The sequence below is a fragment of the Taudactylus pleione genome, unplaced genomic scaffold (genome assembly GCF_031769625.1).
Source record: "Taudactylus pleione unplaced genomic scaffold, aTauple2 ptg000066l, whole genome shotgun sequence".
Lineage (NCBI taxonomy): Eukaryota > Metazoa > Chordata > Amphibia > Anura > Myobatrachidae > Taudactylus > Taudactylus pleione.
In genome coordinates this window covers 28488884-28515987 of record NW_028284468.1, presented here as the reverse complement: position 1 = coordinate 28515987, position 27104 = coordinate 28488884, and the positions used below count along the sequence as shown (strand labels likewise).

At 42.1% G+C, this 27104-nt stretch overlaps 1 protein-coding gene across 1 annotated transcript in view; it reads right to left on the bottom strand.

Moving 5' to 3' along the window:
* Nucleotides 1-27104, bottom strand: part of LOC148534549 (lipopolysaccharide-induced tumor necrosis factor-alpha factor homolog) — a 132765-nt gene that overhangs the window by 4806 nt on the left and 100855 nt on the right. Inside the window, exons 6-7 of the mRNA XM_088466911.1 lie at nucleotides 4409-4474; nucleotides 4155-4305 (exon numbers count right to left, since the gene is read on the bottom strand). Coding sequence (XP_088323037.1) covers nucleotides 4155-4305; nucleotides 4409-4474 — 217 coding nt within the window. The remainder of the gene's footprint in view (nucleotides 1-4154; nucleotides 4306-4408; nucleotides 4475-27104) is intronic.

Genomic DNA, 27104 nt, shown 5'->3' with positions numbered 1-27104 from the left:
TCTATTAAAGATGTAGAGTGTTCTCTACTATTCGTGTATGTTATACACTGATTTTGATTTTTGTTTATTGTGGTGTTTTGATTTTCGTGAATTACATTTGCCTTTACCACCCCCCGTTCTTTTTTTCCCTACTCTCTTTTTTTCTGTACCCCTTCTTTTTGTTTGAAAAAAAAATGCAATAAAAATGGTTTAAAAAAAAAAAAGAATAACCATATCATGACAATATTGCGTTCAAACCGATTGTATTGTTTTATTGGATAATGAAATTTATATAGAGGAAGCTGTTAGACTCTTGGGTAATTGTGGCTTATATAGAAAGCTAACAATACCCAACCAATAAATGTTCAGTTTGTTAGTAAATAGTAATAGAGTAAAACAACATGGTCACTTTGCTGCTTAGGGTAGTCAGCTGTTTAGCTCCTGATGTTTTTACTGAAGTGACAAATGGAAAACTCCATTATTTAAAAGTATACAACCAAAAGCACTAAGAATTGTGAAATAAATGTCTTCTATAGAATTTGGTGTGTGTTACATCATTGTCATGGGTCAACTGTAAAGTCACACTACAACATGCTGAAAACAATATTACTGTGGTTCCTCCCCCTAGCTAACATCCCAGACACTAATACATGTAGCCAATTTCCTGTGCTATCTACATAGCTCTTACAACCACAGCCAAAAAACAGGAGAAAGGGCTGGAGAACCAAACACAAGCCGCAATTATGAAATTCTATTTTATGATTGGTCTTCTTGCTCAAATTACTCTGTGATTTCAGTGTTGCATTATTGAGCTGACACATCCCGGGAAAAAAATCCTGCATGGAGTAGTCACTGGGACTTTGGCTAGGGGCATGTCAGTAAAATTTTAGTGTGGGTGGCAGTGCAACTTTAAATTAAACAGAATTTCTTTTTTTTTTTAAAGCCTTGTAACATAGCAATTATACTAATTGTGTATTACACTGAGGATCAAATAATGAATTGCATTGTCCACTGTTAAATCGAGGTCCCATGCTGTCTTCCCTAGTGGAGAACCATTCTTAATATATACAGTAATACCACACCCCAAATCATTCAGGGCCTAATTCAGAGGCGCCTGCTATTCGAACGCAACAGCGATTTTCACATTGTTGAATGATTATTTGTAACTGCGCAGGCGTGAAAAGTTCGGAAAACCCCTACAGCCCATGCGTTACTCAGAGTATATGTACAATGATGCTGTTGCAATCAAGACAGAGGTTATCAAATATGGGGCAGTTAAGTGATGGACGATCATGGGGGATGACTGGGATGTGGCCTAAAATGAGCGCAAAAAAGTCTGTCTTATAGACTATTTATGGGGGTGTCGTGGGGATATAAGTGAAAGTGGATGAATTCTCAGACGCAGACACAGAGGCCATAGTCAGATGGAGACACTGCACTTGCCATAGGGCTAGTGCAATTGTTGATGGTGCAGCAATGATGGTGTGTGGAGAATGTACAGCAGTGTTACACTGTGCAGAGACACTGAAAGTGGGCTTGTAAAGGAGCTGGTTACTGCACCAGGGGTGGAAACGAACAACAGATGCAAGAGCGGACGCAGCAGCTTCCACCTCTAAATCAGGCTCTCAATGCTTTAATATAGTGACACTGCCACACCCCCTCCAACAAGAAGGATAGGAAAACATTCTGTTGCAGGTCATGGAGGCATGTCCAGCACTTGTTATGTGTTGGACAGATAGTGTGCGCCGAAGTGTCAGTTCAGCACTTAGGGGTCAATCTAATTAAATGCAAGTTAACTTGTGCGAGCCATTGTTACAGCAAGCTCGCACTGCGACTTGCCGGTGCAATACAATACCAAACTATTTAGGAAAGTCACATTTGTTTGTGAGAACCCCCCTCAGGGTGTGAGATGGTGGAAAATCTTTATTTTAATGTAAAAATGTCAGGACACAGTGCAGTATCCATTGGACAGCCTCCTATTGACTAATTAGGCATTTAAATTAGCTTAATTGCCCAATAATTACATGCCATTTTTGGGAATTTAAACGAAAAATGGCCTCAGATTACCCCCAAATCAACTTTTTTGTTAGTTTAGGCACCCCAAATGTAATTACAGTATCTTTTTAAATAAAAAATAATTGTTCTATATAAGTTTATTTATATATTTTTTATAAAAGTTAAATTAACACAAAATATTTTTTTTTGCATTTTTTCTTTACTTTGAGATTAAAAATGCACAAATCAGCTATTTGACACTATTTAAGAACCCCCAGTACTTTCCTTATGTCCACTAACAGCCTTCTATACGATTCTGCTACTGAAATTGTCACTTTTGTGGAGTCCAGAAAGAGAACAAATGAGTGTGGTATAAGAGATAGACAGTAATTAGATAGACAATGTCTAGATAGACCCCATATGTTAGAAAGTCAGTAGGTCGACAGGTACAAAAGATCGACAGGGTCAAAAGGTCGACACAAAAATGGTCGACACACTTTAAAAAAAATTTTTTTTAGCCCTCACTCTAACTCTAACCCTAACCTTCCCCTTGGTGTCTAACCCTAACCCTCCCTCCTGGTGCTTAAACTAACCATCAGGGTAGCTGCCTGACCCCAACTGTCCCTTTTAGTGCCTAACCCTCCCTCCTGGTGCCTAACCCTAACAATCGGGGCAGGTGCCTGACCCTAACCGTCCCTTCTAGTGCCTAACCCTAATCCTCCGGTAAGTGCCTAACCCTCCCTTCTGGTGCCTAACCCTAACCATCTTGGTAAGTGCCTACCCCTAACCCTACAGTAAGTGCCTAACCCTAAACCTAACGCTAAATTTAAAAAAAAAAAAAAATGATGTCAAACATTTTTTTTGTCGACCATTTTCATGTCGACCTTTTGACCCTGTCGACCATTTGTACCCGTTGACCTTCTTACACGTCGACCTTTTGTACCTGTCGACCTTTTGTACCTGTCGACATATTGACTGTCTAACTTCTGGGATCTATCTAGACATTGTCTAACTAATTAATGTCTAACTACAGTCCGGAACCCAGAGAAAACTGTTTCCGCCATGAAAAGAAATAAATCTATTTCCATCATAAAAACAAAAAGAAAAATTAAAAAGGAATCAAATACCCATCCAAAATATGATTAACAAGCCTCCAATGTTTTATTTTCCACTTATGCATAGGACATATACTGTGCTATTGTTGATTTTTCCCTTCTATCTAAAAGAATGTTATGTTCAAAAATTGGTCCAGTAAATGTATACTGATTAAATTGATAATAAATACAGTACATTTGAATCCAGGTCAATTAGCTTCATTTAGGTTGATAGCACCACCATTCACGAGCATGTCTAACTAAAGGGAATCATGCTTCTTACATCATTATTAGAAATCTACATTGCATTACATTCATTAAATCAGAGGTTCCAAAACTCCGCCATTAAAGTCCACATTTAAGGATATCCATGCTTGCGCATAGGTGATTTAATTAGTACCTTAGTCCAGAGGTTCCCAATCACGGTCCTCAAGGCTCCCCAACAGTATGCAGTTGGGAAGCCGGTAGACCTAATCCTGACAGCCAGCATTCCGACTGTCATATCCCGGCAAGGGTCTAAAGACAGGCGTCAATATGCCGACGCCTGTCATTAGACATACGCCAGGAGACCGACGCCCGGCATCCCGATCGAAGGGACGCCGAGCGCGGATAGCCACAGGGGGGGGGGGGTTAGGTTTAGGGCTTCCAGGGGGTACCTAGGGTTAGGCACCAATAAGGGAGGGTTAGGGGTTAGAACTAAGTTAGCTAAAACTTACCTGAGGACGATTGGGATTTCCACTGCTGCCGGGATACTGGTGTCGGGATTCCAACCCCCGGACGCATGTAAATCATACCGATTCCTCCCCAACAGTTCAGGTTTTAGAGATATCCATGGTTGAGCATAGGTGATTTAATTAGTACAGTACCTCAGTCAATTTGATTTAACCACCTGTGCTTAACCATGGATATCTCTAAAACCTGAACTGTTGGGGAGCCTTGAGGGCCGCGTTTGGGAACCTCTGCCTTAGTCAATTTGATTTAACCATCTGGACTCAAGCGTGGATATCCTTAAAACCTGAACTATATTGGAGGTGTTTGGGAAAATCTCCATTAAATACATGATTGTAAATTAACTGTACAACTCACCCAAAGAAAAATAATAGACAACATAAAAGGGTTGTTAAACACCCTGATTTGTACTCAATTGTTGTCATACATGGCAGGTTGCAAGAAGGGCAAACAGTCTGTCCTGGAATATCTCTCAGATTTGTCTTCACAAAGGCTTCAGGCAGTAAAACTAGTTATAACATAGAGATAAACAAGGGAGTTTATTAGCATGATTATTCAGCATTACATATTTCAGCATCAAATGACTGTTTAATTTAATGGTTTGCACTTACCTAGCTGTGGTTGTTGTCCTAATTCGCTATATGGTGGTGGTGGTGGATAGGCTGCTTGACCCCAGCCTTTAAAAAAGATAGAAAGAAGCAAATCATAAGGATTAAACTTTTGCAACACTTTTCAAATTAATTGCAAAGCTTCCTTTCTGTTGTTAAAGGGAAAGTCTCCCACCTGACATGCCACCAACAACATACAAATATGGGAGCTGCAAGCACAGTGGAGGCCCACAAAAGGATAAAGGTTCATAAAGAAACTAAAAAAAAAAATTGAAGGAGAGGTGCTGCCACCATCCAATCAGGTGTCCCCATTGGTTACACACCTCTTTGGACACCTGTTGACATTCTACATGGCTCTCCAATCCTCTATGTGTTTGGAGGACTCCACTGTTTCAGAGAGTCCAGTAGAGATGCTGGGGGAACTGACAGAGGATTTTGGCGGTGGTCCATAGATGGCCCAGTAAATCTAATCCACTAAATCAATATATAGGGCTGAATTCAATTAGACGTGAAAAGCCGTAATCGGCGTAAAACTGTTTTGCCTATTGCCGCTATTCGCCTGTTCAGAACTTATCTCCAAATTCAATTCCAGGCGGAATTCGCCTAAGCGGAAACTCAATGCATTGCAATAGGAAAAAAGTTTCTCCAATGAATAGCCGGTGACAAGTGCAAAATCTTTATTTTGGGTGCAAACAAGGGGAAACGACTCAGAACCCTAGGGACAGCCACGCAAAGGACAAATCTGCCAAAAAAAAACAACTAAGAACACCCCAAAAAAGACATGTCATTTTTGGGTGAAAAAGTAAAAAGTGGGGAGACAAGCATAAAAACTAGTGAAATAGGCTTCTTGGGGGGCTGCAAGGATGGGTCAGGTGTTTTTGGGATTGCAGGTGCATGCAGCAGGTGGATTTTTCAAGTTTTTAAAAAATTAACTTTCAGATATAAAATATGCTAGCACCCATTTTCAAGTACCCCAAATTTGACTGGAATACTTATTTTCACTGAGAAAAACCTGCTTTATGCTATTCTTCACCACTTTTACAAAGACGCTAATAGCAAGCAATTTACGCAACTTAAGTACCCCAAATAGTTTTATTAGGGCTATTAGTGTACATCTACATTGATTCCCTATGTTAGTGCATCTTTTTCTGGGGTACAGACTTATTTCCCCAATTCTTTCAGTAGTTTCCGCCTGTTCCGCATTCGCCTGTTTTGGAATTGAATAGGGCGAAAAGCGGGGACACGCACAAGGATTTCGCCTCTGAAACAGGTGGAATGTCGGTCAGGCAAAACTTTTCCGTCTTTTTGCGTCTAATTGAATATGGGCCTAAATGAGAAGAAGACAGGGGAAAGATCAAGTGTCTTTAAGTGTCCCAATAATACACAACAATACTTATACTACTTGTTATGTGGGGATGATAGCTCCACTTTAAAGCAGGCTTGAATTCATTTAAACATTTATCCTCTTGAGCTACTCCTTGTATAAAACAAATTCTCTATTTTCAGGTCTTGCTAAAGGCTCCTAATGGCCATATTGTTCAAATATTGTATGAAGGATAATCCTCTGCATCAATTCTTAACATGTATCGGTCTCCAACAGTCTAAAGCTGGCCACACATCTAAAGATTATCTGTCCAACCAGCCAACTTGTTGATTGGTTGGAATGAAAATCTGGTAAGGAATACAATCAGCAATTTGCTCCCAGATGCTGGAAAATGGACCAAAACTGTTGTTTGAATAAAGAGTTTAGATTAAACATTTAACAAACTTGTCTGATGCCATTTTCATCTGTTTCTGGCATTTAGGAGCAAATTGCTGATCATCATTTACTCCCATACGTTACCAGATTTTCATTCCACCCAATCAACAAGTTGGCTGGTTGGATCTAAGTTGGTCTAGTGTGTGGCCAGCTTAAGAGTAGACATCTGCGGACCTGTAATTCTCTGCCCTAGCTAAAACACCAATCTAATGATGGACTTGTTCACTGGTTTATACACAAAGAAAAAATACAGGTGCACAACTCCAAATTAACTGATTATATATAAATAAATACATTTTGCAGTAAATACAATAGAGGTTTTTGGCATAATCTTGGCCAAGCTTATGGGCCTGCCCACCATATCCGGGTAACATCTTGTCGGGCAGGTCCCTAACATACTAAGGCTCAAATCCAGAGCGCAGGACACCCCCAAACTAGCCCAGCCAATCACACCCCAAAGCACCGCTCTAATAAGAAAAGTGAAGTGTTAAGAGCAGCCGCTGGCCGCATATAAAGCATATAATGATATGGTTTCATTTGAATTGTTGTCTTACTGAAGATCACTGTCCCCCAGTCTCTTTTTCTAATAATACCAGCGTTCCTACTGTCCAATATGTGTCTCCTGCACAATCGTCTTGGTGTCTTCAGCCCATCCACCCCTATGTGTCTCTTCAGTGCTTTCCCCTGCGCCTCTTCAGCGCCATCATCCAGCGCCTCTCCAGCACCATCATCCTGCGGCCATTTTTCCGGTGTTCTGAGCAGCGCTGACACCCGACACAGGACCACGTACAGATAAGTTTAAAATAATATGGGTACAGGGTGTGCAGTGCGGGGCCCCCCTGGACCTGGTGGCCCATGTGCCCCACACACACTGCACCCATTATAGATACACCACTGCCCCAGCATCTCCTGGCTGCCCCAGTACCCCTATTTCTTCCCTGTCCCTTCCCAATGAGGCCATGGCCCTTTTTCAGGTGCACTATCTTATGTCCCTATGTAAAAATGAGGGGGGCGCCAATGCTCTCTCTGGCACCAAAAAGTCTAGTTACCTCTCTACTGCTCTTGTTCCCAATCATTCAGCCACTGATGATGGTGCAGGTGTAGTGCAATCAGGGCATTCTGTGTAGTAGTCCTGTCCTGTATGTTCAGGGATGTTCAGTTCCTAATGTGCAGAACAAAGGGTTTATTTAGTAAGTGTTGGGTTCTCAAACCTTGCGCTTTTGATTGTGTTTATGCCCCAAATTAGAGTGGTGCTTTGGGGTGTGATTGGCTGGGCTAGTTTGGGGGTGTCCTGCGCTCTGGATTTGAGCTTTAGTATGTTAGGGACCTGCCCGACAAGAGGTTACCCAGATATGGTGGGCAGGCCCATAAGCTTGGCCAAGATTATGCCAAAAACCTCTATTGTATTTACTGCAAAATGTATTTATTTATATATAATCAGTTAATATGGAGTTGTGCACCTGTATTTTTTCTTTGTGTATATATCAATGGTCTCCACAGGTAGCACCTCCAATTATATATATATGTCCAGAATGTGCAGTCTGAGATCTATTTTCTTTGTAACCTAATTAGTGCATTGATTTGCACACCTGGGAAGCCTGAGCCACTTCCCACTCAGACTAGCACTTCTACTACATTGGTTACAGCATGGAGTCTGGCAATGTAATATGCACACCAGTCAGGGCACAATATAGGTAAGTCCTGCTAATATTTAGACTGCGTAGTGCAGCTTTGGTTCATTTTTGGGGTGTGGGTCCCCCTAGATTGCTTTGCTGATCTGCTTCAGGGCACCGCAGTATAACACATTTTCCTTTAACACATTTTAATACTTCACTGTCTGTTTCCTTTATATATATGTATTTCACTTTTTTATTTTTATGCTTTATATGCGGCCAGCGGCTGCTCTTAACACTTCACTTTTCTTATTAGAGCGGTGCTTTGGGGTGTGATTGGCTGGGCTAGTTTGGGGGTGTCCTGCGCTCTGGATTTGAGCCTTAGTATGTTAGGGACCTGCCCGACAAGAGGTTACACGGATATGGTGGGCAGGCCCATAAGCTTGGCCAAGATTATGCCAAAAACCTCTATTGTATTTACTGCAAAATGTATTTATTTATATATAATCAGTTAATTTGGAGTTGTGCACCTGTATTTTTTCTTTGTGTATATATCAATGGTCTCCACAGGTAGCACCTCCAATTATATATATATGTCCAGAATGTGCAGTCTGAGATCTATTTTCTTTGTAACCTAATTAGTGCATTGATTTGCACACCTGGGAAGCCTGAGCCACTTCCCACTCAGACTAGCACTTCTACTACATTGGTTACAGCATGGAGTCTGGCAATGTAATATGCACACCAGTCAGGGCACAATATAGGTAAGTCCTGCTAATATTTAGACTGCGTAGTGCAGCTTTGGTTCATTTTTAGGTGTGGGTCCCCCTAGATTGCTTTGCTGATCTGCTTCAGGACACCGCAGTATAACACATTTTCCTTTAACACATTTTAATACTTCACTGTCTGTTTCCTTTATATATATGTATTTCACTTTTTTATTTTTATGCTTTATATGCGGCCAGCGGCTGCTCTTAACACTTCACTTTTCTTATTAGAGCGGTGCTTTGGGGTGTGATTGGCTGGGCTAGTTTGGGGGTGTCCTGCGCTCTGGATTTGAGCCTTAGTATGTTAGGGACCTGCCCGACAAGAGGTTACACGGATATGGTGGGCAGGCCCATAAGCTTGGCCAAGATTATGCCAAAAACCTCTATTGTATTTACTGCAAAATGTATTTATTTATATATAATCAGTTAATTTGGAGTTGTGCACCTGTATTTTTTCTTTGTGTATATATCAATGGTCTCCACAGGTAGCACCTCCAATTATATATATATGTCCAGAATGTGCAGTCTGAGATCTATTTTCTTTGTAACCTAATTAGTGCATTGATTTGCACACCTGGGAAGCCTGAGCCACTTCCCACTCAGACTAGCACTTCTACTACATTGGTTACAGCATGGAGTCTGGCAATGTAATATGCACACCAGTCAGGGCACAATATAGGTAAGTCCTGCTAATATTTAGACTGCGTAGTGCAGCTTTGGTTCATTTTTGGGGTGTGGGTCCCCCTAGATTGCTTTGCTGATCTGCTTCAGGGCACCGCAGTATAACACATTTTCCTTTAACACATTTTAATACTTCACTGTCTGTTTCCTTTATATATATGTATTTCACTTTTTTATTTTTATGCTTTATATGCGGCCAGCGGCTGCTCTTAACTAGGGGTGTGCACCGGCCACTTTTCGTGTTTTGTGTTTTGGTTTTGGATCTGGATCTTTCTTCGTGTTTTGGATCTGGATTGGTTTTGCCAAAACCACCCTTCCGTGTTTTGGGTTCTGGGTTTTGTGTTTTGGATCTGTATTTTTTTGAAAAAAAGCATAAAAACAGCTAAAATCACAGAATTTGTAGGTTTTTCTGCTCCTATGCTATTATTAACCTCAATAACCTTAATTTCCACTCATTTCCAGTCTATTCTGAATACCTCACACCTCACAATAGTGTTTTTATGTCCAAAAGGTTGCACCGAGGTAGCTGGATGACTATGCTAAGCGACACGAGTGGGCGGCACAAACACGTGACCCATCTAGGCTTGAAACTGCAGTGGCAGACAGGATGGCATTGAAAAACTAGGCCCCAAACTGTACATAATGCAAAGAAAAAAAAGAGGTGCAAGATGGAATTGTCCTTGGGCCCTCCCACCCACCCTTATGTTGTATAAACAGGACATGCACACTTTAACAAACCAATCATTTCAGCGCCAGGGTCTGCCACACAACTGTGGCTGAAATGATTGGTTCGTTTGGGCCCCCACAAAACAAGCTGGCAATTTATCTGTCCCTGCACAAACTGGCTCTACGGAGGCAAGATGTCATCCTCATCCTCCTCATCCACCGATTCCTCACCCTCTTCAGTGTGTACATCCTCATCCTCACAGAGTATTAATTCGTCCCTGCTGGAACCACAGGTCCCTCTGTACGTTCTGGAGGCTGGTCTCCCTGGAAGAGTTGATAATTCATTTTATGAACATCATCTTCTCCACATTTTGTGGAAGCAACCTCCTACGCCTTTCGCTGACAAGGTTCCCGGCTGCACTAAACACTCTTTCGGAGTACACACTGGAGGGGGGGCAACTGAGGTAAAATAGAGCCAGTTTGTACAGGGACCTCCAAATTGCTTCTTTTTCCTGCCAGTACAGGTACGGACTGTCTGACATGCCTACTTGGATGCTGTCACCGATGTAATCCTTTAACAGACAGACGCACGCTTGTCGCTGCTGCTTTGAGGATTCAAGTGCGGCTACAGCCCACACAATTCACAAAGACAGAAAAAAAAAAAGAATATTTTTATTGTTTGTGGAGCACACTTTGAGGGTTACACCACCCTTTAACAGACAGACGCACGCTTGTCGCTGCTGCTTTGAGGATGCAAGTGCGGCTACAGCCCACACAATTCACAAAGACAGAAAAAAGAAGAAGAATATTTTTATTGTTTGTGTAGCACACTTTGGGGGTGTCACCACCCTTTAACAGACAGACGCACGCTTGTCGCTGCTGCTTTAAGGATGCAGGTGCGGCTACAGCCCACACAATTCACATAGACAGAAAAAAGAAGAATATTTTTATTGTTTGTGTAGCACACTTTGAGGGTGTCACCACCCTTTAACAGACAGACGCACGCTTGTCGCTGCTGCTTTAAGGATGCAGGTGCGGCTACAGCCCACACAATTCACATAGACAGAAAAAAGAAGAAGAATATTTTTATTGTTTGTGTAGCACACTTTGAGGGTGTCACCACCCTTTAACAGACAGACGCACGCTTGTCGCTGCTGCTTTGAGGATGCAAGTGCGGCTACATCGCACACAAGTCACAAACACATAAAAAAAATAGTTTTTTATTTTTTGGAGCACTTTGAGAGTTACACCACCCTTTAACAGACAGACGCACGCTTGTCGCTGCTGCTTTAAGGATGCAGGTGCGGCTACAGCCCACACATTTCACAAAGACCGAAAAAAAAAGAACAATATTTTAATTGTTTGTGTAGAACACTTTGAGGGTGTCACCACCCTTTAACAGACAGACGCACGCTTGTCGCTGCTGCTTTAAGGATGCAGGTGCGGCTACAGCCCACACAATTCACATAGACAGAAAAAAGAAGAAGAATATTTTTATTGTTTGTGTAGCACACTTTGAGGGTGTCACCACCCTTTAACAGACAGACGCACGCTTGTCGCTGCTGCTTTAAGGATGCAGGTGCGGCTACAGCCCACACATTTCACAAAGACCAAAAAAAAAAGAACAATATTTTAATTGTTTGTGTAGCACACTTTGAGGGTGTCACCACCCTTTAACAGACAGACGCACGCTTGTCGCTGCTGCTTTGAGGATGCAGGTGGAATCTAGACGGGATTTGGAATCGAGGACACACTACCTCCATCAATTGTCTAAATCCCACTGCACTAATGTCGGATACCGGACGCACGTCTAACACCAACATAGCAGTCAAGGCCTCAGTTATACGTTTTGCTTCAGGATGACTGCTGTCGTACTTCATCCTCATCGCTAGGGACTGTTGGAGGGTCAATTGTTTAGTAAAAGTAGTGATGTTCCTACTTCCTCTCTGGGATGATGAACAACTCCCAGCAGCAGCAACAGCACTAGGAGGAAGTGGTTCTTGATCTTTCCCTATTTTATTTTTATCGGAGAAAGTTTGGTCCTCCATTTATGTTATATTGATATATATACGTGCGGCTAAAGCGCACACAAACACAGAAAATATTTTTTTATTTTTGCTGGAGAGTAGTGCACTTTGTGGGTTACACCACCCTTTAAGAAATGAGCCAGCCGGCTCTTTACTTATGGGACACAGGCGCACGCTTGGCGCTGCTCCTTTGTTGATGCACGTGCAGCCACAGTGCACACAAGTCACAAACACAGAAAATATATATTTTTTTGGTTTGGAGTGTACTTTGGGGGTTACAGAACCCTTTAACAGTCAAGCCAGCCGGCCCTTTACTTATGACACAGGCGCATGCTTGGCACTACTTTGTTGATGCACGTGCGGCTACTGCGCACACAATTCACAAACACAGAAAATAATTTTTTTTTGGGTTTGGACTGGAGTGTACATTCGGGGGTTACAGCACCCTTTAACGGTCTAGCCAGCCAGCCCTTTACTTATGACACAGGCGCACGCTTGGCACTACTTTGTTGATGCACGTGCGGCTACTGCGCACACAATTCACAAACACAGAAAATAATTTTTTTTTGGTTTGGACTGGAGTGTACTTTCGGGGGTTACAGCACCCTTTAACGGTCAAGCCAGCCGGCCCTTTACTTATGACACAGGCGCACGCTTGGCACTACTTTGTTGATGCACGTGCGGCTACTGCGCACACAATTCACAAACACAGAAAATAATTTTTTTTTTGGTTTGGACTGGAGTGTACTTTCGGGGGTTACAGCACCCTTAATGGTCAAGCCAGCCGGCCCTTTACTTATGACACAGGCGCACGCTTGGCACTACTTTGTTGATGCACGTGCGACTACTGCGCACACAATTCACAAACACAGAAAATAATTTTTTTTTTTGGTTTGGACTGGAGTGTACTTTGGGGGTTACAGCACCCTTTAACGGTCAAGCCAGCCGGCCCTTTACTTATGACACAGGCGCACGCTTGGCACTACTTTGTTGATGCACGTGCGGCTACTGCGCACACAATTCACAAACACAGAAAATAATTTTTTTTTTGGTTTGGACTGGAGTGTACTTTCGGGGGTTACAGCACCCTTAACGGTCAAGCCAGCCGGCCCTTTACTTATGACACAGGCGCACGCTTGGCACTACTTTGTTGATGCACATGCGGCTACTGCGCACACAATTCACAAACACAGAAAATAATTTTTTTTTTGGTTTGGACTGGAGTGTACTTTCGGGGGTTACAGCACCCTTAACGGTCAAGCCAGCCGGCCCTTTACTTATGACACAGGCGCACGCTTGGCACTACTTTGTTGATGCACGTGTGGCTACTGCGCACACAATTCACAAACACAGAAAATAATTTTTTTTTTGGTTTGGACTGGAGTGTACTTTCGGGGGTTACAGCACCCTTAACGGTCAAGCCAGCCGGCCCTTTACTTATGACACAGGTGCACGCTTGGCACTACTTTGTTGATGCACGTGCGGCTACTGCGCACACAATTCACAAACACAGAAAATATATTATTTTTTTAGCACTTGGGGGGAGCACCCCTGATGGACAGAGCACCCCCTGGACAACACTACAGCACCCCTTTAGGACTGGGACACTGCACAGGACTTTGGAGTGGACACAGCCCCTATGGAGAACTGACTGCACAACACAGTCCAGCCAGCCCCTATGGACTTTGAAGTAGTGGACACAGCCCTTATTAACAACAGCAGCACAGCACAACACAGCCAGCCCCTATGAACTTTGAAGTAGTGGACAACAGCAGCACTACACTACACTACACTACACAGCCATAACTCCCACCCTCCCTCTTCACTGTCCACAGCCGAGTGAGAAAATGGCGCCGACGCGGGTACCTTATATAGGATCCAAAACCCGCGAGACTCGGAAGGCGGGATGATGACGTTTTGCCTCGATTTCAGATCCGACTCAGGCAGGAAAAGTCGAGCCTGATTCGGATCGGACTCGGATCGGGGGGGTTCGGATTTCAGAAATCCAAACCCGCTCACCCCTACTCTTAACACTTCACTTTTCTTATTAGAGCGGTGCTTTGGGGTGTGATTGGCTGGGCTAGTTTGGGGGTGTCCTGCGCTCTGGATTTGAGCCTTAGTATGTTAGGGACCTGCCCCACAAGAGGTTACCCGGATATGGTGGGCAGGCCCATAAGCTTGGCCAAGATTATGCCAAAAACCTCTATTGTATTTACTGCAAAATGTATTTATTTATATATAATCAGTTAATTTGGAGTTGTGCACCTGTATTTTTTCTTTGTGTAGCACCTCCAATTATATATATATGTCCAGAATGTGCAGTCTGAGATCTATTTTCTTTGTTCACTGATTTAGCCTGCAGAATGCATCCTTGGGGGTTTATTTACTAAGCGTTGGGTTCTTAAAACCGGCACTTCCAATCATGTTCATGTCTGAAATGCAAAAAGGCAATGCTGTTATTAACCGTGTTTTGTTAGTAAAATCATTGCCTCTCTAATTTGGGGCATAAACACAATCAAAAGCGCAAGGTTTGAGAACCCAACACTTACTAAATAAACCCTTTGTTCTGCACATTAGGAACTGAACATCCCTGAACATACAGGACAGGACTACTACACAGAATGCCCTGATTGCACTACACCTGCACCATCATCAGTGGCTGAATGATTGGGAACAAGAGCTGTAGAGAGGTAACTAGACTTTTTGGTGCCAGAGAGAGCATTGGCGCCCCCCTCATTTTTACATAGGGACATAAGATAGTGCACCTGAAAAAGGGCCATGGCCTCATTGGGAAGGGACAGGGAAGAAATAGGGGTACTGGGGCAGCCAGGAGATGCTGGGGCAGTGGTGTATCTATAATGGGTGCAGTGTGTGTGGGGCACATGGGCCACCAGGTCCAGGGGGGCCCCGCACTGCACACCCTGTACCCATATTATTTTAAACTTATCTGTACGTGGTCCTGTGTCGGGTGTCAGCGCTGCTCAGAACACCGGAAAAATGGCCGCAGGATGATGGTGCTGGAGAGGCGCTGGATGATGGCGCTGAAGAGGCGCAGGGGAAAGCACTGAAGAGACACATAGGGGCGGATGGGCTGAAGACACCAAGACGATTGTGCAGGAGACACATATTGGACAGTAGGAACGCTGGTATTATTAGAAAAAGAGACTGGGGGACAGTGATCTTCAGTAAGACAACAATTCAAATGAAACCATATCATTGATGCAAATGGTACCAAATGAGCAAATATATTTTATTAATATAAATTTGTTTGATAAGGGAATCTCACATTTGTCCTGGCCAAAAACTTCTGTTACTAGTATTATTTAGTTGAATACTGTTGCATGATTGTGACATTGGCTTTATTGCTACGGAAACAGGTGGTTTCCAGACCATGTGATCTCCTGCATGAATAGTGACTACCGACTTAAGACATGGCCTGTCCAGGATCAATTTCTTCAGAGGTTCCCCATTACAGAGAAATTATATAGGTAAGAAAATTCTCATTCACATGCTGTGTTTATTCACTTGAGAGAGGGACTGTGGGCATGCACATCAGCTCCTCGAGCGGTGAGCATGCCCCTAGCATGACGAAAATGGCGGGGAGTGGCTTGCAGTCATGGCATTTCAGGTGAGGCCACACCCCTTGCCATGAGGCCACGCCCATTTTTTTGGGCGCGCGCCTAACGCGCACACACAGGGCCTCTTTGGTGTTTTTTCCAGGGCCACTTTCAATTCCCAATCCGCCACCTGATATGAGGCAATATATATATATATTGGCCAGTACTGGGATGGGAGACCTCCTGGTAATACCAGGTGTTGTAGTGTCCATACATATTTACAACAGGGCGTATGACATTCAGTCCCTGAATGAAGATAACTCTCCACCTATGCTTAATGGTACTCTATACACCCCTGCCTATACCTTCTGATATCCAGCCTATAAGCCTCTAAAGATGACGCTATTTTGCGTACGCAGTTATACAGTAAATAAAGACTCCAGACCTAGAACCTGTGGTTCCAAAGCGCACAGTATTATTCAAGTAAAAGTACAGTCAGTTACACGCTAGTTATAAGTAAAATTTAGCGCAAAGGAATTATACTGACCCAAGTACAGTTATACATACGCAGCGCTCTGGACCAGATGTAGGCATCAGCAAGAAACCCCTCGTCAGTCAGCATTCAGCACGAAGACTAGGAACCCAGGGTCAGAGCACACCTATTTATACCCCCCCAGAAATAGACAACACAATAGAGAAGTTTGTTGCTAATACCATTGCTCCTAAAGGAGAGGACATATGTTACAAGGCATCTAACAGGTTGGTTCAAATAGACACAGTCCAGCCTCTAACAACTGGTGGTCTCTGGTTTCCCGCCTTATGCAAATCCTAACAGTTGGTCATATAATGTACATTTTGTTGCTTGAAGTCTCTGCGGTCCATAAGTTGAGAATGCATGTTGCGATCTCTACATCGATGTTACCGGAATACTGTTGAGAGAGTACGCATCATACAATACCAAACATGGCTTATTTATCACGTATAAAACCTTAGTTACAAAATAATCTTTATTTCATAGCAATTATAGTAAATGTGCATACTTGAATCTTATACCTTAAAGCTTATGGAACCTTGTATGTGGATATGTAATGTGTGAGTATGTGGGGTTTGATGTAAAGACGCTAGTTAACTTGGGGCAGATGCGTGTGCATGAAGCTAATATTTGGCGTTTTCATACAAGATCTTATGCATTCGCTAATATGCGACTAGTTAACTGCGCAATTGTGCGTATTAATGTGTGTATGAGAAATGGTGTAAGATGCAATCGCATGATGCTAATAGTAATATCGCCACATGTACTAAAGTGTGAGTTTATCTAAAATGGCGCTTGGGCAGCCATTCACAAAATGGCGTCTTGCGATTTCATTTCAAAGATGGCGTCTTGCGGCCAGTCGCAAGATGGCGTCGCTGCGATTCAATTTTAAACTGATCTTGTCTCAGCCAATAATCCAGCTTTGACAGTGGATGAATGAAGGCCTTACAAATGATCCCTCCTTTGCTATCTTCATAAATATATCTACAAGTTAAAAAGGAAAATTGCTCTTATTCAAAAAAATTATCTTTTTTAATGTTTTTTATTCCATTTATCCTTTTACAATGGTCAGCTCTAAAATATAAAATATACACGTGGGTCGCTTAGCAACATACTGTGCAATCGTCATTATCTCTTAATATTTTATCTAACTATCCCTTTTCTTAATTAGCGTATCTGGTTTACCTTGTGAAATGTTTTTATATAGTATGTCGATCTATATGGATTTACTTTATGTCCCCTTAAATGTCTAGGCTTACTGGTCAATATTATTATATTATTTTTTTTTTTATTTTTTTTTTATATCACTGTATAAGTTTGGTGTTGTATCTCTAGTCTATTACTATGGGCAAAAACACCCTATTCCAAAATGGTGCACGTAACTTCAAAAAACGATTAAGTCTTTCATTGGCTTTCGCAGATAGATGGCTCGGCGAATAAGGGTTGTGACTAAGTCAGGATAAGAGGACGCCGGGCCGAGACGGGACATCTTGACGCTAAATATGGGCGGACATTCGGTGCGATGATTGTTACCACGTGGAGACTGGAGTGAGGGCGGAAGTCACATGGACCAGACGGAAGTCAACTTCCTTGCCGGATGTCCCCTTGTAGATCCAGACGATGACGGAAGTTGTTTCCCACGCCAGATACCCCCACGTGTGCCCGGATGAGGATGGAAGCCACATCTTTTGGGCGGAAATGACTGGATGGTTTTGAGTATTAGTGACTCATATAGATTATGAACATTTAATATATTTTGACATATACTGATATTACTGGAATACTGATTCATGCTATAATTGTTACATTATTTTACAGGAGTGTTTTAAAAGCTCCGTGTGTTACCTCTTACAGCTATACCATATATGAGGTAATCAATTAACTTAATGTGGCTTAAACAGTTCTGTTTAAACCTGGTATAAATATGGAGTCATGTTTGGCAGCTGTCATCCCTTGAAAATGTCCCATTTGATGAAATGCATTGGGAAAGCTGTACTTTTGCCTTTATGAGCTACTAACATAAGCATTTTAAAATCTGTTGCTGGTTTTAAATTAATTCTCCATGCATATCATCTTGCTTTTTATATATTATTGGGGTTGTGCAATATTTAACATTTGCACTTTATTCAAAACTATGGTGTTGAGATTCTCTATTTATTGTGTTTTTAATCATTGCTATTAAGTATTTATCCATTGCTCTTATAATTTAAGAGGTCCTTTTAAACTTCGAGATACTAGACACTTTAGAGGACCAATTGTATCTTATTTGTGTCTATTGTGTGTGTTCCTATTGTCTGTCTTGAATTATTTATTATTTGTATAATTTGGAATAAATTGTCTATATTTTGTCGAAACTGGATTATTGGCTGAGACAAGATCAGTTTAAAATTGAATCGCAGCGACGCCATTTTGCGAAATGGCCGCCTAAGCGCCATTTTAGATAAACTCACACTTTAGTACATGTGGCGATAATACTATTAGCATCATGCGAATGCATCTGTGACCATCGCCATAAGTTACGGCGATTCACCAAAAGCCTATTTCATGACTTTACGTATTATAAAGGATATATTTCAGAAATGGCTTTACAGTATGCCAAAATTGCATTGCATTAGCTGAATAGAGCAAATGGCCAAGTGACAACTAGCTTGTGTAGCTAAACTTCCTGGAATAACGTCTGCTCTCACTCCAGGTGGTCCGGCTAGAATACACACCTACATTAGCAAGCTTCCTGCAATGACATGACTTCAAAGACTAGAGTGTGATCTTAGGTTTGTGTCATGTAGTTGGGCTATTTGCATTTACACAAGAGACTGGGAGAATAAAGGGTTTTTCTTTTTAGCTTGGGAAAGGGGGGGGACTGCTGACAGAGTGGGCATGTGGAACTATCATGCTCAGCAATCCACACTGCTAGATGTTCACTTAGTAAGTGTTAAGTGCACCATTTCTCATACACACATTAATATGTCTTTACATCACACCCCACATACTCACACATTACATATCCACATAAAAGGTTTAATAAGCTTTAAGGTATAAGATTTAAGTTGGTTCAGTTAGAATAAATGCTGTGAAATAAAGATATTTGATAACTAAGGTTTTATACATGCTAAGAAAGCCGTGTTTGGTTTCGAACTGATGCGTACTCTTTCAACAGAATTCCAGTGCTATCGGTGTGGAGATCGCATCATGCATTCCCAACTTATGGACCACAGAGACTACAAGCAACAAAATGTATATTTTATGAACAACTGTTGCATGGATGTAGCATGGGGGTGGGAAGGGCAGAGACCACCAGCTGTTAGAGGCTGGGTGAGTCTATTTGAACCAGCCTGTTAAACGCTCTGTAACAGATGCTTCTCCCCTGGGAACCAATGATATCATCAACAAACTTCTCTATTGTCCTGTCTATTCTGGGGGGGTATAAACATGTGTGCTCAAACACTGGGTCTGAGTCTTCTTGCTGAACGCTGAGGGACGAGGGCTTTCTTGCTGATACCTAACATCTGGACCAGAATGCACTGCGTATGTATACTGTACTTGGGGTCTGTATAATTCCTTTGCATCTAATTGTGTATGGATCAATAGCGTGTAACTGATTGTACTTTTTACTTGAATAATACTTTGTGCTTCGGAACCACACGTTCCAAGTCTGGAGTCTTTTATTTACTGTATGACTGCGTACGCAAATTGGCGTCATCCTTAGAGGTTTATAGGTAGGATTTTAGAAGGTACAGGCAGGGGTATATAGAGGTTCTGATCCAGTATCATCAGAAGGGGGCTCATCGAGTGAAGTCACTTACCTACTCACACTGCACATGCGGCTATCGATATCTCAGCAAATGGTGGAGTGGCCACATGCAGACGCTTTGTGCTGAAAAATCGCTATCCGTTTTCGTGTGAGCCAAGGAAGCTGACTAGAATCCAGGGACAAGAAAGGAAAAAGTTTGTTTTCCTTTGTTGATAGAACCTAACGTTTAAAAGGGGTGCCGCAGTATTGAGTACGCAGCTGAGTCGCAGTTTTGCGCACAGTAAAAGACGCACTTTTGCGTACGCAGCTAAAAAGTCATTATACGGTTGTGTGGTAGTCGAATTATTTTGTATGTGGCTGGTCACACAATAGCGTATACGTACTTCCGGTTGTGCTGCCATGGTGTTTAAACAAAGCAGTTGAGTTTTACATTTTTCAATTGTAAGCAATATCTGGGTTAACGTTTATTTTTCTGCGCAGGAAAAAGTGTGTAACAGTGAGTATGTGTTGGACAGTTAAGGGTATCGTATGATCCTTAAGGGCTAGGTGCAAGGTTTAGTCTAGCCGCTCGGTAAGCAGCTTACCATCCAGTACACAGAGCAGGTGTATGGTTTGTTATTTTTGTTAGGGACTGGCTCAGTGTTCAATAATATTTGAACATTGTAGTTGAGCTGCACTAGGTGTGATTGTGAGCTGAGAGATAATAGGTGAGCGGGGGCATCTAGAATTTCTTCCGTAGGTGAGCGGGGGCATCTAGAATTTCTTCCGTAGGTGAGCGGGGGCATCTAGAATTTCTTCCGTAGGTGAGCGGGGGCATCTAGAAATTTCTTCCGTAGGTAAGTGAGAGTATCTAGATTATCTTTCACCAGTTTAAATCTTTATTGAAAAGCGTAGGATTTTGTCTCAGAATGGGAGCCACGCAAACAGTAGAGATGTTAGACAATGATGTGCTGCTAATGAAAGCTCCGATTGGATCAGCCCGTCGTATTATGCATACTAAGTACGGTACTTATGCAATAAGGTATTGTGATGTATGGTTTAAAATGACGATGAAGAGTGTTAGACCGTTTCCCAGAATTGGTAGTTTTGATAAGAATGTATTAGATAATGTCCGGGATCACATCAGTCTGATGCGCTCCCAAGAGAAAAAGGTCAAATATTGTGAATGTTTAAAATTGTGGCAGTATGAAGGGGATGCGTGGCTTAAAAATGTGGAAGCGATGCAAACTAGCATCGTGAGCGCATTGCCAGAAAATACATCCGCGGCGCTAAATTGCAATATGGGCGAGCCGCAAAATGGCGAGCACTAGCGGCAAGGTAGCATTGTGGAGAGTATTGTCAGCAGTTCACGCTCACCTCCCCCACATTATGTGGATGGAGGTGCAAGTACAGTTACCAAAAATACCCATACAAATGTAACAAGCAATTTGTACCCTCTCTTAAGCAACCATAACGAAAATGTTTATGATGTGGATGATGAGCCTATTGTAATATCTGCCATTTCCCATGCTGTGCAAATGATAGATGCTGCAGCACCACAATCATGGGTGGTGCCGCCATCTCCATCGGTAACAGTAAGGGAAGTGTTAACACCCTCTGCACCCGTAGAGGAAGTTGTTCATACCATATGTAGCAGCAGCAGATTAAACCCCCAGTCAGGTAACCAGTTCAAAGGTAGCAGCGCTGCCGGTCTGCATCCCATTCGGACGATAACTGTTCCGAATGGAAATGCAGATGCGAACGGTGTAGTGCCCACGAGGGAAGTAGTAATGCATTGTCCCTGGACAAGAGCAGAACTAAATTCCATCAGATTTTTGAGAAATTTGGGTAGTTCACATGAGCCAACTAATAAAGATTGGCGTGTGGTGTTAAGGGCATGTCTGCCATGCAATACCGAGGTGACAAAATTTATCACGGATTGTGTATTGGATGGCGATGTTCCCTTAACAGACCAAGTAAACCAAGGTAACATTTCCCGCATTGTAACTCAATTGGGTATATATTTTCCAGTAGTAGTTAACTGGAACTAAATTTTCACAATCAAGCAAAAGGAGAGTGAAACTGCAGAAGACTATTGCGACCGGGCTCTGCAGGCTATCACCCAGTACACTGGGATAGAAGATATTAAAGATAACACTCACCACAGGGGAATGATAGTCACGGTACTCATGGATGGTCTGAAAGAGAATTTAAAGACTCGGGTTCAGACCTCACAGCCTGGCTGGAGGGGACACAAAATAGATAACCTCATAGAGTCTGCCATAGAACATGATAAAAATATCACAAAGAAGAGAGAGACCCAGAGCGAAAAACTAATGGCTATCAGTATCCAAGCTCTGGAAGGAATGACAATAACATCACAGCCAACCGACACACCTGCACCTGAACAATTACACATCCTCACCAATCCCACACCACAGCAAACACATTCTTTCCCCACATATCATACACAACCACAGGCCTCATACTACCCACAAACTTCATACCTCCCACCATACCCTTATCCTCCATATCCTTACCCATACCCACCACCTTTCCCTCTTGCTCAAATCCACACAACAATCTTTTCATCCACCTCGCTCGAAAACATGTTTTAACTGCAACCAAGCGGGACACATAAGTAAGTACTGCAAAGTAAAGAACACCACACATGAACACGGGTTTCCCATGGGTTCATAGGTAACCCCAGTATCTTCTCCCAGGCCTTATATGACTGTTTACAATCTTTTCAACCTGCCAATGTATCTGTTATAATGTAAAATGTGGACGATTTATTGTTGTATTTTAGGTCATGTTTAAATTATATTAAACTGTTGTGCTTTATCTCCCACTCATAGGACACAAGGTTGCTAAGGATAAACGGCAGCCATGCCAGGCTGAGGTCGACTACTCGGAATACTATCCAACCCAGTGGCCCAGGCATTATTTAGAGCAGTAGCTATTAATAACAAGATTTAATTGCAGGAACCTGTATGCAGATACTATATCCCTAGAATTATTTTTACAGGTGACGTTTCCAATGGGTAACAACACTAAGATTATCCCAGGCTGTCTTTTCCTTTATTTGCCCCCCTTTGAGATACTGTTCAAACATCCAGCCTCATGTGAAAATATGATAATGAGGTTACTGTGCAGGGTCTCACGAAGATGAATGAGAATAACCGAAATTGAAAGTATTATTAACTAACATGTCTAATGCAAACTGTAATAATGTCAAACCTGGAGAATTTGTTATGATCCAAATTTTTTTTAGCTCAGGTTGTTTGACTGATCAGTGGAAAGGTCCATATCTGACGATACCCCATCCTCAAAGGGTGGCCGGGGAAGGTACGTGGGTCCATCCCATTCACTATAGGGAGGTTAACCAACCGGTGGAGATACAAGGTGGAGACAAGGCCGATAACGTGGACCTGTCGATTGCGAGCTTGTGCCGGAAGGATTAAAAAGGTGACGGTGAGATATCTGAGCTAAAGAAATGTGTAGATCAGTGCTTCCAGCAATGGAGTGGTCTGCTGTGGTCATCCTAGTTCTTTTTCTTTCCAGAGTTTTTGTTGTGATGATCTGTTTGGGGATACTCAGTGTCTGTGATGGAGGACCGATTGAGGAAATGGTAGCTGATGGCAGTGCTGATGGAGTGGAGTCAGGAGGAGTGCAATGCCAATCAGGGGAGTGTCTGACCAATTTTAATATTGTAATTGTTTTGTTATTTGGGAAGAATACTTCCAGAAGTTATGACCCTCACACATGTTGAAATGCTTGGTATACATAAAAACTCACCATCACCATATCTTCACACACAATATGAACACAGAGGCAAAAGAAACATGATACCCGGTGATGTGCATAAAGCCACTCAGTTAATTAGTGGGACAACTGGCTTTCAAGTTGTAGTGGCACTGGATCCCACCAGGATCGCTCGGGGAACACTAAATTTTAGATATATTCAGGAACTTGCTAAATTCATAGATAATATCACCGAGATGTACGATGACACATTCAGGTATACAGGGAGAGAATTGCAAGCGTACAAGAAAGAACTGGTGCAACACAGGCTAGTGTTGAATTATTTAACTGCTGTTACTGGAGGGTATTGCGTAATGTTAGCCACCCAATTTGGAGTAAAATGTTGCACCTATGTCACCAATGATACCAGCGACCCCATGGAGGTGATAGGACGGAGGATGGATGAATTCTGCAGGTAAAATGGGAGTTTTGTAAGAACCATAATGCTTCAGTGGCTGAAGTAGGGGAAAAGATAGAAGGATGGGTTTCATGGCTGAACCCAGTAAAATGGTTCTCAGGTCTAGGGGAACTGATCCAGGAAGTGATTGCCAGCATAGGCAAATTCTTGACCCTTATACTAATTGTCATCATAATAATTGGCATATGTGTCCGGTGTGTTCCTATTGTGTTGAAGTGTGGAAAATGTAAAAATAGAGTAAAACGAAAGAATGAAATCATGATGGTGGCCAGTATGAATACCGAGGTAAATACAGAACTGCATTACAACCCTGAGCTAGGAACTACCATCATTTAATGTATTATATTTAGCCATGCATAGAATGTATTATTGAAATATTATTTTTAAAACACCTCAGATAATGTAAAGTCTAAATTCCCCTTCAAGACTGCTTTTATAAGACTGGTGCATCCCCACACCTTTCACATGATCTTCCAAGATCAGCGGTGTGCGTATAATAGTAGTTTTATGTCCCCAACCAGAGACACATTATTGATGGATTAAGAACCACCTTGTGCCATCCCATAATAACAGTAAATAATATGTAAATGTAAGCCTAAATTAAATTTTAAGATCAGATTGTGATAGCATGTTGTTCGCTATCAAAGAGTGGACTGTCGAAACTAGATTATTGGCTGAGACAAGATCAGTTTAAAATTGAATCGCAGCGACACCATTTTGCGAAATGGCCGCCTAAGCGCCATTTTAGATAAACTCACACTTTAGTACATGTGGCGATAATACTATTAGCATCATGCGAATGCATCTGTGACCATCGCCATAAGTTACGGTGATTCACCAAAAGCCTATTTCATATTACGTATTATAAAGGATATATTTAAGAAATGGCTTTACAGTATGCCAAAATTGCATTGCATTAGCTGAATAGAGCAAATGGCCAAGTGACAACTAGCTTGTGTAGCAAAGCTTCCTGGAATAACGTCTGCTCTTACTCCAGGTGGTCTGGCTAGAATACACACCTACATTAGCAAGCTTCCTGCAATGACATGACTTCAAAGACTAGAGTGTTATCTTAGGATTGTGTCATGTAGTTGGGCTACTTGCATTTACACAAGAGACTGGGAGAATAAAGGGTTTTTCTTTTTAGCTTGGGAAAGGGGGGGGACTGCTGACAGAGTGGGCATGTGGAACTATCATGCTCAGCAATCCACACTGCTAGATTATCACTTAGTAAGTGTTAAGTGCACCATTTCTCATACACACATTAATACGTCTTTACATCACACCCCGCATACTCACACAGTACATATCCACATAAAAGGTTTAATAAGCTTTAAGGTATAAGATTTAAGTTGGTTCAGTTAGTATAAATGCTGTGGAATAAAGATATTTGATAACTAAGGTTTTATACATGCTAAGAAAGCCGTGTTTGGTTTCGAACTGATGCATACTCTTTCAACAGAATTCCGGTACTATCGGTGTGGAGATCGCATCATGCATTCCCAACTTATGGACCGCAGAGACTACAAGCAACAAAATCTATATATTATGAACAACTGTTGCATGGATGTAGCATGGGGGTGGGAAGGGCAGAGACCACCAGCTGTTAGAGGCTGGGTGAGTCTATTTGAACCAGCCTGTTAAACGCTCTGTAACAGATGCTTCTCCCCTGGGAACCAATGATATCATCAACAAACTTCTCTATTGTCCTGTCTATTCTGGGGGGGTATAAACATGTGTGCTCAAGCACTGGGTCTGAGTCTTCTTGCTGAACGCTGAGGGACGAGGGCTTTCTTGCTGATACCTAACATCTGGACCAGAATGCGCTGCGTATGTATACTGTACTTGGGGTCTGTATAATTCCTTTGCATCTAATTGTGTATGGATCAATAGCGTGTAACTGACTGTACTTTTTACTTGAATAATACTTTGTGCTTCGGAACCACACGTTCCAAGTCTGGAGTCTTTTATTTACTGTATGACTGCGTACGCAAATTGGCGTCATCCTTAGAGGTTTATACTTAGGATTTTAGAAGGTACAGGCAGGGGTATATAGAGGTTCTGATCCAGTATCATCAATTCATATATACTAATTTTTTGCACTTGCATTTTAATTATTAGAGACACCTGTCGCTATATCACCATTTCCCCATATATGTTCTTGATAAAAGTCATGTGAGACTGAAACGTTGAACAAGGCAGACACAGTTGTCAAGTTTGATTCTTTCATTTCATCAGACCTGTGAGTGCCGCCTTTCCCTTTCTACATATGCAAGTGGGTGTTCAATTGAACTTCCAGGAAGGCACCAAGGCAAGTAATTTATTTTGCATTTATGTGGAGTGCCAGCCATTTGACTATATATATATATGTTTTAAAGGATGGCACTCACCAGTAGTTTGCAGTATTTAATATTCAAAAGAGAGGGCTTACATACAGGGCGACGTTTCCGTCCACTACACGAACCTTTCTCAAGCAGTCAAGCCTCAGGTATAATGAATACCAGGTACAGGTCCCCAACAATCAGATCTGATTGTTGGGGACCTGTACCTGGTATTCATTATACCTGAGGCTTGACTGCTTGAGAAATGTCCGTGTAGTGGACCGAAACGTCGCCCTGTATGTAAGCCCTCTCTTTTGAATATTAAATACTGCAAACTACTGGTGAGTGCCATCCTTTAAAACATATAAATTGCTGGAGATCCTGGGATTATGGTATTGCAGCTGATATGCACCCCTTTGACGTGTATGGACATTGCCTGATGTGAGTGCTGGACTTTGGATATGAATATATATATATATATATATATATATATATACATCCAAGATCCGGCACTTATGATGTGCAGATCATAGCCAGCTGAGTGCCCTCCGCAGACAGCCCCAGAACCAGGATGAACTGAATATAGTATCCACAGGGCGGCACTCCGTAAATAAAAAACTTCAAACAACACTGCTGAGTCTGCAATGTTTCAGCACTTTAATCTGCCTTTTTGTCAAGCGTAAAGTACAAAAAGTGTTTTTGTTCTTTATGCTTGACATATTTGAAGTTTATTCTTTACGGAGTGCCACCCTGTGGATACTATATTATTATATATATATAGGTAGTCACAATTGCTCTGACACCCCATGTTCTTATATGCAAGT